Consider the following 17209-nt stretch of genomic DNA (forward strand, 5'->3'; position numbering starts at 1 on the left):
AGCTCAGGTCGGGCTGTTTCTGCACGTAGGGTAGCCAGCGGTCAGGGGTGCCTGGCGTGGGGTTGCAGTGGACTGGGGAGGTCCCCCAGGGGCTGCGTGCTCCTCGAGGAAGGGGCCTGCTGCGGTGGGTGAGGACCTTAGGAGCTGCCCAGGTGACTCCTGGCAGGAGTGACTGCGTCTGCTGTTGGCCAGGTTGAGCCTTGGCTGCCTCCTCCTCCCTGGACGGCTCCCAGTGCCTGTCAGGGCATCTTGTGTTGGTGAGCAGAGCCATGCGGGACCTTGCTCCTTGCTTCCTTCTCGAGATGCTGACTGTGTGCCTGCTCCCTGGGCGGAGTCTTGCTGTCCGGCTCACGGAGCCTCCTCCCTGGTGGTTGGTCATTGTGAGGGGTTTGGCTCTGGTCCTCTCCCTGACTCCGTGTGTGCTTCAGGGACGTTTCCGGAGGAGGCAAAGCTTGCGTGGGGTTTGCTGGGCAGAGGCGATCCTCAGATGCTGGGGTGAGGGCCACAGCCTCGTGGAGGTGGGAGCCCCATCCCAGGGCCCAGCCCTGAGCAGGCAGAGGAGTGCCAGGCGGTCATGCCACTCCCTCTCTCCCTGCACCAGACCTGTCCTCACCACCTGCTGCTGTGTGTGTGGTGGGGGGGATGTGCCAGTGGATTTAAGCAGAGTCCCTGCCCCGAGGGCCCCCTGCTTTTGACTCACTGCACCGAGGCAAGTCCTTTGACTCCTTGTCCTGCAGTTTCCCATCAAGGTGGTTCAGTGGTGCCAGCCACCCGCATCAAGGAGAGAGCTCCGAGGGCACCATGCTGCTGGCACGGCCTTGCTGGCCTGGCTGGGCCCTCCTCCTGGGTGGCACCCAGCCTGCTGTCAGCCTGGGGAGCGTGTGCTGGAGTGTGGGATGCTTGGTTGCTTTTTTTTTTTTTTTTTTTTTTTTTTTTTTTTTTTTTTTGAGACGGAGTCTCGCTCTGTCGCCCAGGCTGGAGTGCAGTGGCCAGATCTCAGCTCACTGCAAGCTCCGCCTCCCGGGTTCCCGCCATTCTCCTGCCTCAGCCTCCCGAGTAGCTAGGACCACAGGCGCCGCCACCTCGCCCGGCTAATTTTTTGTGTTTTTAGTAGAGACGGGGTTTCGCCGTGTTAGCCAGGATGGTCTCGATCTCCTGACCTTGTGATCCGCCCGTCTCGGCCTCCCAAAGTGCTGGGATTACAGGCTTGAGCCACCGCGCCCGGCCGCTTGGTTGCTTTTTAATAAGAATTCATTCTTGCTGTGACTGCCGCACGCACAGGACAGCTTCCCTCGCCCTTGCAGGTGCGTCCTCCAGGGCCAAGGAGTCTGGAGCAGGTGAGCAGCCTCTGTCTTCCTGAGACTCCTCAGATGAAGTTGGAGCTGCCAGCGCCTTGCTGTGAGCGGTCACACTTCCTGTTGGCCACCTCCCTGTCGTCTTCTGGTTTCTCCTGCACCTCTGGGAGTGGATTGCCCCAACTTCACACACCAGGAATCTTTGGCGCTGTCCACGGTGCTGGCCTGGTGCCAGAGTTCCTGCAGCTCTGGTAGTTGGGGAGAGGTGTCTGCGTGTAGGCGTGGGTCTGTGAGCTTGTGTGTGCATATTGTCAATGTGCATGCATGTGTGTGTGCCGCTATTCCTGCGTGTGCACGTGTCTGTGTATGCCTTTGTGCACACGTGTCTGGTGTTTGTGTGCATGCATGTCTGTGTGCATTCCTGTGTGTGCATCTGTGCAGGTGTGTGTGGTGTGTATCTGTGCACGCATGTGTGTGCCTTTGTGGTGTGCGTGTGTATATGTGTACATGTGTGCATGTGTATGTGCCTGAGTGGTGTGCGTATGTGTGTGTGCATGCATATCTGTGCCTGTGTGGTGTGTATGTCTGTGTGTAGTGTGTATGTGTGCCTGTGTGGTGTGTATATGTGTGTTTTGCATGTGGTGTGTATGTAGATGCATGTCTTCTTGTGATGTGTATGTACGTGTGTGTGTATGTGTACTTATGTACATATGTATTGCCTGTGTGGTGTCTGTGCATGTGTGGTGTGTGTACATGTGTGTCAGTGTTCATGTGGGTGTGTGTGCCGGTGTGTGTGCACATGTCTGTGTGTGGTGTGTGTGCCTGTGTATGGTGTGCCTGTGTACATGTGTCTGTGGCATGTGTGTACATGTGTGTCTGGGTGTTCACCTGTGTATATGTGCATGCATGTGTGCCTGTGTGTGTTTGTGCATGCACCTGTGTGTTTTGTGCCTGTGTACGTGTGTCTGCATGTGGCGTGTGTGTGCATGCGCATCTGGGTGTTCACCTGTGTATATGTGCATGCATGTGTGCCTGTGTATGTATGTGTGTGCGCCTGTGTCGTGTGCCTGCGTACACGTGTCTGCGTGTGGTGTGTGTGTACATGCGTGTCTGGATGTGTCCCTGTGTGGTGTGTGCATCTCCCAGCCGTACCCTGCAACTTGCCTGTGATACCTGCCTCTCCCTTGGAGTGCCAGAGCTGAAGGTGCCAGTTCGGATTTGTTTCCATTGGAAAGAGGCTCCTTTTCCTTCTTGCAGCGTGGCCTTGGTCTGGCTGGGTGCCTGATGCCTCTGTTGGGGCCGACTTTCATTCTGGCCCCGTGTGTGGGACTCTGTGCAGAGCTGGACGGAGTCATCGCTGTCCTGTAGGAGAAGTGGGGCTGTGTTCATTGACCCGTGTGGCTTTGACATTCTCAGATGCGGTAGAGCCCTTCCTCCGGAACAGGAGTTGGCACCTCTTTCCCCATCTTCAAGGAAGGACAGCGCGCTCAGGAGCGCTTCCCAAGTGAATAACTGAGTGAATGAGGGAAGGAAGGAAGGGAGGAAGGGAGGGAGGGAGGGAGGGAGGGAGGAGGGAACCTCATGGAACAGGGGGAAAGGAAGGGAGAGGGGGGAGGGGGGAGGGGGGAAGGGGGGGGGAGGGAGGGAGGGAGGGAAGGAAGGAAGGAAGGAAGGAACCTACCTCATGGAACGGGGGTTTAGAGAATCCCGGCAGGCAAAGCAAGAGGCGCCGTGCCAGCCAGGCCCTGCAGGAGTGTTGGTGTGTGGTGAGGTTGGGGTGTAGAGGAGGTTTGCCCCAGCAGGGAAGGGCAGGTGCAGTGGTGGGAAGGCCAGCGCACGTGGGGACGAGGAGATGCGGTACTGCGGTGGCTGGAGGAGGGCTGCAAGAGCTGCCCGGACATGGGGGCCACTGCAGTCTCGGCTCCTTGCAGGTTGGGAGAGAGTCGTGCTTGGTGTGCGGCTGGAGAGGGTAGTGGGCCGAGGAGGTGGTGGGTGCCGAATGCGCCCATCCCTGGTGGCCGGCGCCCCAGCGCGCAGCAGGCCTCGGTCTCGATGGGGACGGCCACCGAGGTCGTCCTGCTGGACTGCTGCCTCAGAGCTCACTCTGCTAATGCCCAGGTGGCTCATCTGTAAAGTGGGCGGCAGCACCGTGAGGACCCAGCCAGGTGACTCATCACATGCAAGGTTCTGTTGGAGTCACGAGCTGGTCACTGCCGCTGCTGGTTCTGTCCCTTGGGTGCAGGAGACATGGAGGTGGGGGACCCATGTGCCTGTGAGAACAGAGCAGACGGGAAGCCGGAGGGGACAGCAGGTTCGGAAGCCTGAGGGGGGGAGCAGGTATGGAAGCCGGAAGTGGGGAGCAGGTACGGAAGCCGGAGGGGGGAGCAGATACGGAAGCCGGAGGGGGAGCAGGTATGGAAGCCTGGGGGGGGCAGGTAGGGAAGCCGGAAGTGGGGAGCAGGTACGCAAGCCGGAGGGGGGAGCAGGTACGGAAGCCGGAGGGGGAGCAGGTATGGAAGCCTGGGGGGGCAGGTAGGGAAGCCGGAGGGGGGGGGGAGCAGGTACGGAAGCCGGAGGGGGGAGCAGGTACGGAAGCCTTGGGGGGGCAGGTAGGGAAGCCGGAAGGGGGGGGGAGCAGGTACGGAAGCCGGAAGTGGGGAGCAGGTACCGAAGCCGGACGGGGGAGCAGGTACGGAAGCCGGGGGGTGGGGAGCAGGTACGGAAGCCGGGGGGGGGGGGGAGCAGGTACGGAAGCCGGAGGGAACAGCAAATTAGGAAGCGTCACTGCATCGGGGCGTGGGATGAGAAACCACAGCACCCAAAAAGGGGACCACATGGACCTTCTTGGCTGGCGCAGGGAAGAAGTGGGGTCCAGGAGGCCACAATGGGGCTGCCGTGGCTCACTCGTGCTCCAGGCAAGGCGGCGTGGGTGCAGGAGGTACAGCTGCTTCCCGGGTTCTGGATTCCACATCCTTGATAGCGTTCCTCAGTGAGCGCAACCTGCCCGTGCGCACAACACGGGGCTTGTCGGTGTGGAATCCCTTATGAGTTGCAAGTTCTTTGGGCTGAATTCAAGACCTATTTGATGAAAAAGCCAATGTGTAATGAAACTGGAAAAAATTAAAATGTTGGAGTAAAAGGTATAGTTTGTCTGGTGTCTCCTGATTTTCATCAAGCAGCTTGATGAAGTGCCTTCCCAGTGACCTCTCAGCGTGTTTTAGCCCAGCCTTGTTTCGGTGAGAAAACAACTCCGAGAACTGAGTGGGCTGCCAGAGGGTCGTGCCCTGTCGGGGCAGTGCCAGCCTCTCCGGAAGCCCCTGGGCTGCTCTGCACCCCGCTGGGTGTGTTTGCCAGTTGCTGAATGAAAACTGTTGCAGCCGCCCGTGAAGGTAAAAGATGTTTGTGAACACTTCATGATATGACAGATGCTGGTTAAAAAACTACAAGGAAAACTCTGGGCAAAGTTTGCGTGGAATATTTCCTTTCTTCTCCTTTTTTATTTGTAGAGATCGGATCTCACTATGTTGTCCAGGCTAGTTCTCAAGTCATCCTCCTGACGCAGCGTTCTGAGTAGCTGGCCTACAGGTGCCCGGCTTTCTTCTTTGTTCAAAGGCTAGAGTTTCCGTAGAAAATGATGATCTGCTGTATTTTCACCTCCTCCGTGAGAAGCCCACGTCAGATCGGTCATGGCGTGAGGTTCTAGTGACGTCCCATTCAGGGGTTCTTTCTGGTTTGATGTCGAGCGCTTGTTTTTGTTCTTTCTTTTTGATATTTCAGAGCTTGCCCGCTTCTGCTTAAATAGTAGCCCGTTATTTTTCCATTTGTCATTCTGTTATGAAACTTCTCAAGAATCTACTACTCATTGAATTAACATACTGAATTTTTCTTGTGAAGTGATGTAATTGTATTACCAGTTTATTCCTTTATTTCTAGATTATAGTCAAAGGCTAAATACCTTGCCTCATTACAGGGATAAAATGAAAAAAAAAGAAAAATCCCACAGGGATTATTGTTTTAAAGAAAGCTGTGACCGGGCCAGCATATTTTCAGCAGGCATTTAAACATAGTTTTTACTGAAAAAAGAAAATTCAAACTGTCAGATTTTCAAAAAATGCAATAGTCCTGATAACTGTTAAATTTAAAATGCTTATTACAATGAGACAGGCAGATGTAGAAGGAAAAAGATCAGCTAGAGCTGCCATTCACTGAGAGCAGAATTTTTCTATTTTCTCTAAACGGATGAAATAATGTGGTTTGTGTGTGTGTTGTGATTTTAGTGGAAATGTTTTGGGAGATTTCTGTAATATGACAGGTGAAGGAGGCAGGCAGCAAGCACCTCCAAGCCGGCCACGGTGGAAATTTCTACAATGATTATCTCCAGTCTTGTTTTCTGTAGCAGTTTTTCATTTAAATATGATGTTAGAAGCCTGCCAACTCTTGTTTGAAAATCTAATCACTTTTCTGTTTGTAAATCTATTAAGTGGAAACTAAAAAGGAATGTTATAAACCGATTTTGTTCTCTAGGAGTATTAGTCTGTTCTGCATTGCTGTAAAGGAATGCCTGAGGCTGAGTAATTTATAAAGAAAAGAGCTTTACTGGGCTCATGGCTCTGCAGGCTGTACAGGGAGCATGGCGCCAGCACCCACTTCTGGTGAGGCCTCCTCGTGAAGCTGCAGCTCTTGGGGAAGGCAGAGGGGAGCCAGCGTCCTATGGTGAGAGAAGGAGAGCAGGAGAAGGCAGAGGTCCCAGCCTCTTAAGCAGCCAGATCTCCAAGAGCTCATCACCACGAGGTGGGCACCAAGCCATTCTCATGGGATCTGCCCCCATGGCCCAGACACCTCCCAGCAGGCCCCCCGTCAACACTGGAGCTCACATGTCACGTGGGATTTGGAGGGGACACGGCCAGACCACGTCAGTGCGTTTTCTCCTCCAGTGACTTCACATCGTAAAGTCACTCATGAATATTTGTGGTCTCTCTTATTTTAGTGAATCCCTGTAAGCGTGTGGTCCTGTCGGTTTTGCAGCTTCTCCTGAGCATCCACATTTTGAAATAGGTCCTTTCGAACTGATCTCATTCTTCACATCCCCAAATAAGCTGTGCACGTATTTTCTCTGAAAGTCACACTTTCCCAAGAGACACCAGTTCATAAGGGTGATAGCAAAACTTGAAATTTTAGAGAATCACGAATGATCATTATTTCTAATATCTTCCAGCACCAAGAGTTTCATACCCAATTGTTAGATTTTAAATTCAGCAACTGCATTTAGGAAGAGTTTAGAATTGAATAGGTTCACTTCCAGGGTCAAACTGTGTTTCTTTGTGAGATACATATATTTACAGTTTTTCCTAAGTGTCCAATTTCCAAAGAACACTTTACTGAAAGATTTTATTGGTATTTGGCTACGTCTTTGACTTGAAATAGCAAGTGTAGGCAGCAATCCTTTCTGAGGATTATACCAAAGTGACTTAATTCCTCCGTGAAAGGGGCTCATTTCTACTGGGTGTTGCGGCATGTGAATTTCTGGTGGGGTGTTTTTCTGGGCCTTGGCCTTTTGTTGTTGTGTCTCTCATTTCTCAGCGCTGATTGCTTGGCCTTCTTGGTAATTTATTTGTTTTCTTGCAGGTTATTTTTTTCGATTGGCATTAAACACTCAGTCCTCTGCCTTTTTATTTTCCGGTGATTGCTTTTTGATGGGCACTAGAGTTTCAAGTTAAAACTTGCTCTTGCTGCTGGAAGCGGAGCACATTGATGAGGTGTGGGAAGGTGAACAGAACCAGCCTCAGGCTTCTGGCAGACAGAAGTCGTTGTGACCACCAGGCACTTTCGTTTGGGCCACACAGCATCGGGGGCTCCGGGAACTCCTGCCGCACCAGCTGGTCCAGCGCTGTTTTTGTGGGTTCTTTTGTTTTCAACACATTGTAAATTAAACAGAAAAGAGGCTTTTAACCTCTAACTTGATTTTTTTCAGTCTCCATCTGTAGCTCATAGACGTACACACACTTAGGTAAAAACACATTAGATCAAAAAGGAGCATTTCAACAAACCAAAAATGACAAATGCTTCACTGTGTTCTGGTTATTCTGGAGGGAAAAAGCCTTTCATTATGTTCTGCTTTTGGTATTAGTCACCAAGTAGAGCTGGCCCGTTGGAAGACAGACTGTGTTTACAAAATCAGGTCCAGATCTGCAGGAAACCACCAGCAGTTCGTGGGGTCCTCATGTCATTCCTCTGACGATTCCAAGAACCAGCAAGGGCATCAGTGCCATGTAATGTGGTTTTGGTCTAAAACAGCTGATGATTTCTGTGTAAATAAACAGTGTGAGCACTGGTGTTAAAGGCCCTGAGTGCCTGGGCCAGGTGTGACACTCGGCGCTTGTCAGCTCAGATGCTAAACCCAAAGTGGCACCGTGTTTGTGAGGTCTCTCCCAGCCCCAGCCTCCATCCTCTCCTCTCCGGGGCTGGGAGGAAGTGACACTCGTCTATGCATCTGCCAGCAATATTAGCTGGTGGAAAGTAATTATTAATATTTAATTTTGCTTTTTAAACTTTGCTCTTTTAAAAACCGATTTTAAAAAGTTAAAAGTATTTTTTTAAAAATACTTTATGATTTATATTTTAGCAGCTGCAAATATTTAGACATATATATTTGTCAGCAAAGTTATTTTTAGATACCGGGATATTTGTTTTAAACTGGGTTAAGATTTATTAAAATTCTTGTTGAAGACAAAATCTCCCACTTTATAATGAGATACCCGTTTTGACATCTATTTGAGATCATCTGTTTTTGTGCCTGTTTACAGGACGCTTTATGAATAATTCATTGGTCATGCATAATATGACACAAAACCGGTCTTTGCCAATATTTAATATCAAAATCATGCTGTAACTCCTGTCAGTGAAGCATTGTGCGGGACGCACTTGCCTTTTCTGTAACGAGGCTTTTACCAGAAGTAGCGGGGGCCAGCGTGGGTTCAGGCTCATTCCAGCGATGGAGCAGACACGGTGACCTCCAGGAGTGTGTGGGCCGCCGGGAAAGGTGTTTTCCTTCTCGAGGTTCTAGAACACCCATGCAAGATGGAGGCCCTTCAGCCACAGGTTTCATGAGATACCTAAACCAGTTTAGCCTAGGCTACCGAAAGGTGTTCTTTTTGCTTTAGTTTTTTTGGACGACCATGCTCAAGTTTGAATTTGAAAAGGGACGTTGTCTTTCCCATGGCTGTAAACTGTACGGACCTTTCTGTGTTGACCGTCGTGAATTAGCACATCCACATCCCTACGGCTGACTTCCCACTCCCCCCTCCGTGTGAAAACTCAGGATTTAAATGTTAAGGACTAAACTTCTATATTTAAATTGTATTATTTGCTTAAGATTTTAAGCAGCCTGTTTTCCTGCATTCTTAAGTAGTTGCCTGCTCTTTCTGGCATCCTGATTTATTATCCCAGATATCAGCTTTGTCATCCTGTGTGTCTGTGGCTGACACTGGCACGGTGCGAGCATGCATCCTCATCCTTCCTCGTGGGCACCTCGGCATTCCGCCTTCGGTCATGTCCGTGGGTGACGCTGGCACGGTGCGGGTGTGTGTCCTTGTCCTTCCTCGTGGGCACCTCGGCGTCCTGCCGTTGGTCGTGTCTGTGTGACCAGCATTTACCTCTCGGACATCTCATTTGTCTTTGAGGGTGTCCAGGACATTCTTCTTCCTCCAAGGCCTCATTTGTACAGAGTAGTCGGTGATTTTCAAGGACTGGCATGATGAGATTTTGTGTTCAGAAGACAAGAGGAGCAAGGTGCACGCCTAGGGCCCCGTCCTGCTTTCTAAATATTGGGCTCCTTGGAGGAGAGGCTGGTTCCAGGCCTAGGCAGAGGAAACACAAGATGAGCCTGCGGTACCGTGAAGGGCCCTGTGTGCTCATGGGAGGGCCAGGTGGGCTGGAGGGCGCCGGGTCCACGCTGGAGGGCGCCGGGTCCACGCTGGAGGGCGCCGGGGCCACGCTGGAGGGCGCCGGGTCCACGCTGGAGGGCGCCGGGTCCACGCTGGAGGGCGCCGGGTCCACGCTGCGGCAGACCTTGTGGCCAGTGCCGGGACTGTTTGAGCAACAAAGTATATGTGGGCAGTACAGGGTGATGGTCTTTGGAACAAATGAAATATCTGCGAGTCTTTAAGGTATTACATAACACAAAGGTAATAATTCAATACATGTGCAAGTGCGGGCAGTTCTTCAGTACAGAATTCCATGTGATAAACACGGAAGGAGTGAGGAAAGGAAGCCACTGAGGAGCCCAGAGCCACGTCTTTTGCCGGCAGGACCCACCAGCAGATGCCAGAATTAGTGGGTGAGATTGAGGAGGAAAAGGATCTAGTTCCAAGGTGTCTCCTCCACGGTGTCTGTTGGTTATAAAGGAAAGAGGGTCGCTTGGCCAGGAGAAATCCAGCAGACCTCACAGCACCTGCGGGCGACCGAGGGCGTCAGCGGAGAGAAGCGTCCCAGCCGGATGTGGGCGCCAGGGCCCATCTGCAGTTCTGCAGAAGTGAATGACCTCAGTGTCACCCTGAGAACGCTGGACCCAAGTTACAGCAATTCCAAAAAATAACTGCTGCAAGAGATGTCACAACGGTGGAGGACAAGGAAAATGGGAGGAAAGTGAGGCCTCGAGGGTGGATGGGGCAGGATCAGAGTCTGGTCGATGCGGGAGCCCGCTGTTGGATGAGGGCTCACACAGCCAGGGCTGGGTTGGGGCAGAAACCCAAGTTTTCACATTGAAACGGCCTCCCTGAGCCTCGCCAGGCCTGGGGCTTTCATGTGGCAAAGCCTCGAGGGTCAGGCTGTCAGCCCTGGCAGTGGCCCCAGGCCCTGGGCTCCCAGTGAGAAGTGAGTCCAGGACCTGCCTAGGTGGTCTATGGGGAAGCTCCTTAGGAGGGTGTTGCGGCCTCAGCATGTGGCCTGGACTCCCTGGTCTGCATGGTTCTGGGAACCACCCTTCCTGAATCTGCTTGTGCGGGGCCTCAGCAGGCTTGCAGGGGAATTGGAGAAATCCTAGAGGCTGAAGACCCAGAGGCCTTGGGGTTCTGTGGGCCCTGCACGCTGTGCCAGCAGATTGATTCCTGGCATTCAGGTCATGAGGCTGGGATCATGTAAGTCTCTTCCGAGAGAAATGACCGTGTTACAGAAGGCGGAGCCTGTGACTCCCAGGGTGGCCTCTGCCCTGTCAGTTATCCCGGAGAAACCCCTGCCAGCTGTCACTCTGAATTTAAAGCCAGCTGACTTTAGATTGTTCCCGCCTTCTACTTCCGTTTTGGAATTTTTATAAAAATTCTGAATGTACTGTACACCTATATCAGATGTTTTCATTTGAAACATGAAATTTAACAGTATTATTAGAGAACCACTGTTACTTAGGCTATAAATGTAATTTATTGCAGGCACTGGATGGAATTCAGTGAAAATGCTCCCTACCTATCTTTTTTCTTTAGGCACATTCTTATGTTGCTTTTAGCTCAGAAATCTGCCTCAGGAAGCCTTGAAAGACTGTTACCTGGGGCCCGACTCAGTGCGCTCCGACCCGTGCCCTGGTGTGATCGGTGTCTCAGTGCGCTCCGACCCATTCCCTGGTGTGTTGTGCGGTGTCTCAGTGCGCTCCGATCCCTGCCCTGGTGTGTTGTGCAGTGTCACAGTGCGCTCCGACCCATTCCCTGGTGTGTTGTGCGGTGTCTCAGTGCGCTCCGACCCGTGCCCTGGTGTGATCTGCGGTGTCTCAGTGCGCTCCGATCCCTGCCCTGGTGTGTTGTGCGGTGTCTCAGTGCGCTCCGACCCGTGCGCTATTGTGTTCTGCGGTGTCTCAGTGCGCTCGGATCCCTGCCCTGGTGTGTTGTGTGGTGTCTCAGTGTGCTCCGATCCGCACCCTGGTGTGATCTGCGGTGTCTCAGTGCGCTCCGACCCGTGCCCTGGTGTGTTGTGCGGTGTCTCATTGCGCTCCGACCCATGCCCTGGTGTGTTGTGCGGTGTCTCAGTGCGCTCCGATCCCTGCCCTGGTGTGTTCTGCCATTTTCTTTGGGATCAGCTGCCGTGTTTCCGCAAACACTGTCATCTGATGCTTGGTTGGGCCCAGCGTCTCCTGGCGGTGGCTGTTTAGTCAGGGCCTGCCCCACTCCCTGGGACGGTCTTGTGCCTGCCCAGCTTCAGGCGTTCTGCCGCATTGCCTGGCTCTGACCATCGCCTGGGATTTCTCCGTAGCATTTTCCTAGCTCCAGACACTGGCAGGCAGCTGGGCCTAGGGAGACGACTTCAGCCACATGTCCGCGTTGGCTGCCTCCGGCCCAGCAAGGCTTTAGCTCTGAGCGCCCTGTCCTTGTTTGCAGAATTGGGTGGCTGGTTACGGTTTTGTCTTCGAATTTGTTCTGGTTTGTGAAGATGTTGGATAAAGCTCATCTTATCTGCCCGCCATCTCCTCTGCTCATCACCAGGTCGGTCATCCGCACAGGACATTTTCTTCTTTGACATTTAAAGGAAATATGACAATTGGATTTGTATCTGAAGTCTTGGAACCTTCTTTTGAACATACCTGGAAGCACTGCAGTACATTTTTAGAAGCATTTCACAGACCGCCTGTTGCTCCCTGAGAGCCAAGGTGTCTCCGGGCAGGTGTGCTTGAGGCAAACCCTTTCTGTAGGGGTGAGACCCGCTCACCACGGCCAGCCGCAGCTTTTGAGGGGTCCTGTGCTAGAGCACTTGTGCATCATATTCAAAAATTAGTGTATGGGGACCCTCTCATTGCCAGGACCTCGTGAAGACCCCAGGGTCTTAGGGATCACATCGTTTCAGTTCAGGTTTTCCACTTAACCGGAGGTCATTTCCTCCCAGCAAAAGGAGCCTTTGCGCTCACTTGTTGGGAGCCGTGGAGGTGCAGAGTCTCAGGTGAGAGCCCCCGTGTTCGTGATCACACTGCACCCCGCTTCCACTGAGCTCTGTGCTCAGGGTTTTCATGGTCCGTCCACGGAGGACACGGGGAGCGTTGCGTGGAAACCCACACAGTGTTCTTAACAGCGGGGCCTGTAGGAGGGTGATTTCTACCACGTGTTTGTCTGAGAGGCCAGAATTAGGAAGGGTTTGTGCCTTCGGCTGCAGTGTCCCCATGTAGGGCCATGGAGCCTCCCTCCCTCGCCCAGAAGCCACCCCCAGCGTCTCCTCTCAGGGAGCCCATGACAGATCCCTGCACGCCTCCAGTCAGGCCAAGTCCCCGCCTCCCTGTTCCTAAAGGCACCAATTACTTGTGTCAGGAGTGCTGATTTCTGCTGTGCGACTTTTGGTTATTCCAGAGCAGCTTTTTTCTAAATTTTATGAGATTAAAAGAATTCATTTCATTAACTTTTCCCCACACCTTATCCACTATGCTATTTTGAGATCAATGGCTGTTCATTAACCACACTTAACTCAGGGCAGAAATATTTGTTCATTATGACAGTTTGTCCCCACAGTTTAAACAGTGTAAACAAAAACAAAGTAAAGAATCTGTTTAGTGGCTAAACCACGTCAGGTGCACGGAATTCTCCCCAGTCGCAGTTGTTGACACGTTCAGTTTAAGGGAGAGAGTGCAGACCACGGGTTCCCAGAGGGCGCGGGGTGGTGCCTGCCCTGCCTGAGGGCCCCCCAGACCTGCTCCATTCACACACCTGGCTCCAGGTGCTGTGGGCCACTGACACCATCCACCCAGGACCACAGCCCCACTGACGGGTCACGGCCTGTGTGTGCCTCAACCTCACAGGGAGGAACCAAGCGACCTAGAGCCAGAGGTAGCACCTGCCGGCAGTGCACAGCCTACTGGACACAGGGTGATGCCCTGGGGAGAGGGTCAGTTGATGGCAGGATGGTGGGGGGTCCTCTAGGGCCGGCCTCAGGGGTTTCTCTAAGGGGCAGAGTCTGGGGGATCCTGGTGTGCAGTGCCCAGAGTGGGAGGACCGGGGACTTGGGTCTCCATTGGTGCTTTCAGGATGTGTTTGTGTGAAGTAAGAGGCATGTGTGATTCAGATAAACTGCATAACTGGTTCCTTTTCTTCCTTTTCTTTTCGTCGGTTGTCCATACAGTGTTTGTTGAGAAGGTGCTGCAGAGACTTTTTCCTCGTGTTCCAAGTGGCCAAGGAAAGAGGGAACCCCAGACGCTGGCTGTCCAAAGTCCACCAAAGAAAGTGACCTCTGAGAAAGTGAGTCGGAAACATGCTCAGCCTTTGACAGGTGAGGTTGTCTGCAGATGTGGGTGGGTCTCAGGGACTGAAGTTAACCTCTGTCATCATTACTTGCCCTGGAGAATGTGTCTTCTGGGCCTCGGGCTTCTGTCTGCAGGTCTGCACAGGGCTCGCAGCAGGTGGGCAGGGCAGGCATCACTGTCCACACAAGCTCTGCCATGGCCCCTGTGGACTCCCCAGCCAAGGCCAGGTCAGGGTGCTGCCTTTTTGGGGTCATTTACTCGTGTGCTCTGAAGATGCCAATTGGACTATAACTCGGGTTTGGCCCAGCCTTCCTGTCCTCTGAGGAAAACAGGCGCCTTCCCCACCACAACACCGTGTCCCCAGTCACTGTGGTGGCCTCCTTGACCCCATTAGCTTATACCCACTCAGGGACAGGCTTCTGATGTTCTTGTCCCGTGGTCTTTGGCAGACGTCTGTCCCATGACAGTCCCACGTAAGCTCTTGGTGGCTGCAGGATCATCCGCCATGAGGGTCCCATCAGCTCCGATCCCTGCAGTGCAGCTCCACTCACTTGTGAGACTGTGAGAGACCCCTGCTGAGAGACACGGGAAGAGACCACCTGTGTGCGGCACATCCCACTGAGAGACAGAGGAATAGACCACCTGTGTGCGGCATGCCCTACTGAAAGATGCAGGAAGAGACCACCTGGGTGCAGCACATCCCACTGAGAGACAGAGGAATAGACCGCCTGTGTGCGGCACATCCCACTGAGAGACAGAGGAATAGACCGTCTGTGTGCGGCACATCATACTGAGAGACCCGGAAGAGACCACCTGGGTGGAGCACATCCCACTGAGAGACGTGGGAGTAGACTGCTTGTGTGTGGCACATCCCACTGAGATATGCGGGAAGAGACCACCTGGGTGCAACACATCCCACTAAGAGACACGGGAATAGACTACCTGGGTGCAGCACATCCCACCGAGAGACACGGGAATAGACCGCTTGTGTGCAGCACATCCCACTGAGAGATACAGGAGGAGACTACCTGCGTGCAGCACATATGGGCGGGTCCATTCTGTTCCCCCGTAAACACATAAGTCCATAAAGCCAGACGTGGGTTCCTGGGTGCCATTTCTCGGGATCTCGTTCGTGTTTCTTTAGCGGTGGTCTCTCACTGGGCGTTTGTTCGCCACGCATTTGTGTTCCTGAGAGCTGCACGGTCTCTGGTTTTCACAGACCTTATAATGGAGCCGCTCAATGGGATCTCAACAGGCAGTCCTTGTCATCCCACAGATCACCTTCCAGCCCCACAGGTCAGATCTCCGTTGACTGTGAACACATTTTCCCACAGACGTAATATTCTGTGTGGTGATTCTATTTCCAGGCCCCCTCAGAAATCCTGTCTAACCTGCGATGTGACGAGTGCCACGGACACCATTCTGGTCCAGGGTTGAAGACAAGTAAGAAGGAAAAAGTTTCCTTCATGTCTCCTAGATACGGGGTTACACTAAGCATGCTTTTCCTATGAGACAAATCCATGTATTCCATGTTCCTTTCTGCATTTTTCCCATATGGCGTAATGTTTTCAAATGGTACAAGCTCCCAGTGTAGTAGGATAACATTCCAATTAAGGAGTAAGTGACTGCTGCTGGGCATATTTTTACCTTTTAAAGAATATACCTGTTAAAGGCTGAATTGCCCCTCCCCACAACCGCCACCAGCAAATTTGTAAGTTGAAGCCCTAACCCCCCATACTTCAGAATGTGACTGTATTTGGAGATGGGGTCCTGAAGTTGATTAAGGGTCAGTGAAGTCGTCAGGGTGCGCCCTAATCCAATATTACTGGTGTCCATATTAGAAGATGAGATCAGGACACGCATACGTACAGAGGCTTGACCCTGTGACAACAGAGAAAACAGCATTTGCAAGCCAAGGTCCAAAACCAGCCCTGCTGAGACCATGACCTTGGCCTTCCAGTCTTCCGGGCTGTGAGAGAACACCTATAATCCCAGCTGCTCGGGAGCCTGAGGCAGGAGAATCACTTGAATCCGGGAGGCAGAGTTTGCAGTCTGCCGAGATTGCGCTACTGCACTCCAGCCTGGGCGACAGAGCAAGACTGTCAAAAAAACAAAACAAAACACAGTATCATTTATATTACCATCACTCCCCCATAATAACATATTTTGGTGTAAATCTCACAAATGCGTACAACATATATATGAAGAAACTATAGAATTCTGATGAAAGAAATCAAAGAAGACTAAAAATTGAGGCAATATTCCATGTTCCTGGATAGGAAGACTCAATATTATAGAGATATTCATTCTTCCTAACTTGATATACACATTCAATACAATCCTGATTAATATCCCAGCAAGTTATTTTGTGGATATTGATAAACTGATTCTAAAGTTTAGATGGAGAAGCAAAAGACTAAAAATAGCCAGCAGAATATTAAAGGAGAAAAATAAAATCAAAGGACTGGCATTACCTGACTTCAAGACTGACTTACGATAAATCTACAGTAATCAAGACAGTGTATTGTTGGCAAAAGAGTGGACACATAGATTAATGGGACAGAATAGAGAGTACAGAAATAGACCCACATAAATACTACTGACTTAAGTCATTTGATAAAGAAGCAAAGGCTATTCAGTGAATGGTCTTTTCAACAAATAGTGCTGGCACAACTAGACATCCATATGCATAAAAATATAGACGCAGACTTTAAATCTTTTACAAAAAAATCTTGTTAAAAATGGATCTGGGCCGGGTGTGGTGGCTCACATCTATAATTCCAGCGCTTTGGGAGGCCAAGGCAGGCAGATCACGAGGTGAGGAGATCAAGACCATCCTCGCTAACATGTTGAAACCCCATCTTTACTAAAAATACAAAAATTAGCTGGGTGGGGTGGCAGGCACCTGTAGTCCCAGCTATTCGGGAGGCTGAGGCAGAAGAATCGCTTGAACCCAGGAGGCAGAGGTTGCAGTAGGTGAGATGGTGCCACTGTACTCTAGCCTGGGCTACAGAGCAAGCCTTCATCTCTTTAAAAAAAAAAAAAAAAAAAAGGATCTTAGACCGAAGTATAAAATGCAAAACTATAAACTCTTAGAAGATAATATGGGAGGCAATCTAGGTGCCCTTGGGGTCAGCAGTGACTTTTTAGCTACAACAACACCAAAGGCTTGATCAGTCAAAGAAAGAATTGATTAGTAGATGTCCAGTTGATAACTTGGACATCATTAAAATTAAAATTTTCTGCTCTGCAAATGACACTGTCAAGAGAGTGAAGAGACAGGCCACAGACTTAGAGAAAATATTTTCAAAAGACATATCTGACAAAGGACTGTTATTCAAAATGTTTCAAGAATTCTTAAAACTTAAGAAAATGGGCCAAAGATGTGGACCTCACCAAGGAAAATATGGTGCAAATAACCCTATGTAAAGATGTTACACATATGTCATCAGGGAAATGCATATTAAGATGATGAGACACCATCACACACCCACTAGAGTGGACAGAATCCAGAACTGACAACACCAAATGCTGGAGGCACAGGAACTCATCACTGCAGGTGGGAATGCAAAACAGGGCAGCCGCTTTGGAAGACAGTTTGGTAGTTTCTTACACAACTAAACATACCTGTATGATCCAGCAGTTATGCTCCTTTTCATTTATCCAGATAGATGGAAAACGTCAATAAACCTGCACATGGATGTCGATAGCA

General features: G+C 51.3%; 1 protein-coding gene and 1 long non-coding RNA gene across 4 annotated transcripts in view; one reads left to right on the top strand and one right to left on the bottom strand.

The window, feature by feature from the left end:
• ERICH1 (glutamate rich 1) overlaps window positions 1-17209 on the top strand; it is a 107595-nt gene that overhangs the window by 2613 nt on the left and 87773 nt on the right. For all 3 annotated transcript variants that reach the window (XM_050800201.1, XM_050800202.1, XM_050800203.1), the window contains exon 2: window positions 13377-13523. In XM_050800201.1, the coding sequence (XP_050656158.1) occupies window positions 13377-13523 (147 nt within the window). The remainder of the gene's footprint in view (window positions 1-13376; window positions 13524-17209) is intronic.
• LOC126960557 (uncharacterized) lies at window positions 13949-14386 on the bottom strand. Its single transcript, XR_007728056.1, has 3 exons — window positions 14311-14386; window positions 14140-14182; window positions 13949-14096 (listed from the first exon to the last, which is right to left on the bottom strand). It is a non-coding gene; the product is annotated as an uncharacterized LOC126960557 (long non-coding RNA).

Source organism: Macaca thibetana, chromosome 8, assembly GCF_024542745.1.
Source record: "Macaca thibetana thibetana isolate TM-01 chromosome 8, ASM2454274v1, whole genome shotgun sequence".
NCBI lineage: Eukaryota > Metazoa > Chordata > Mammalia > Primates > Cercopithecidae > Macaca > Macaca thibetana.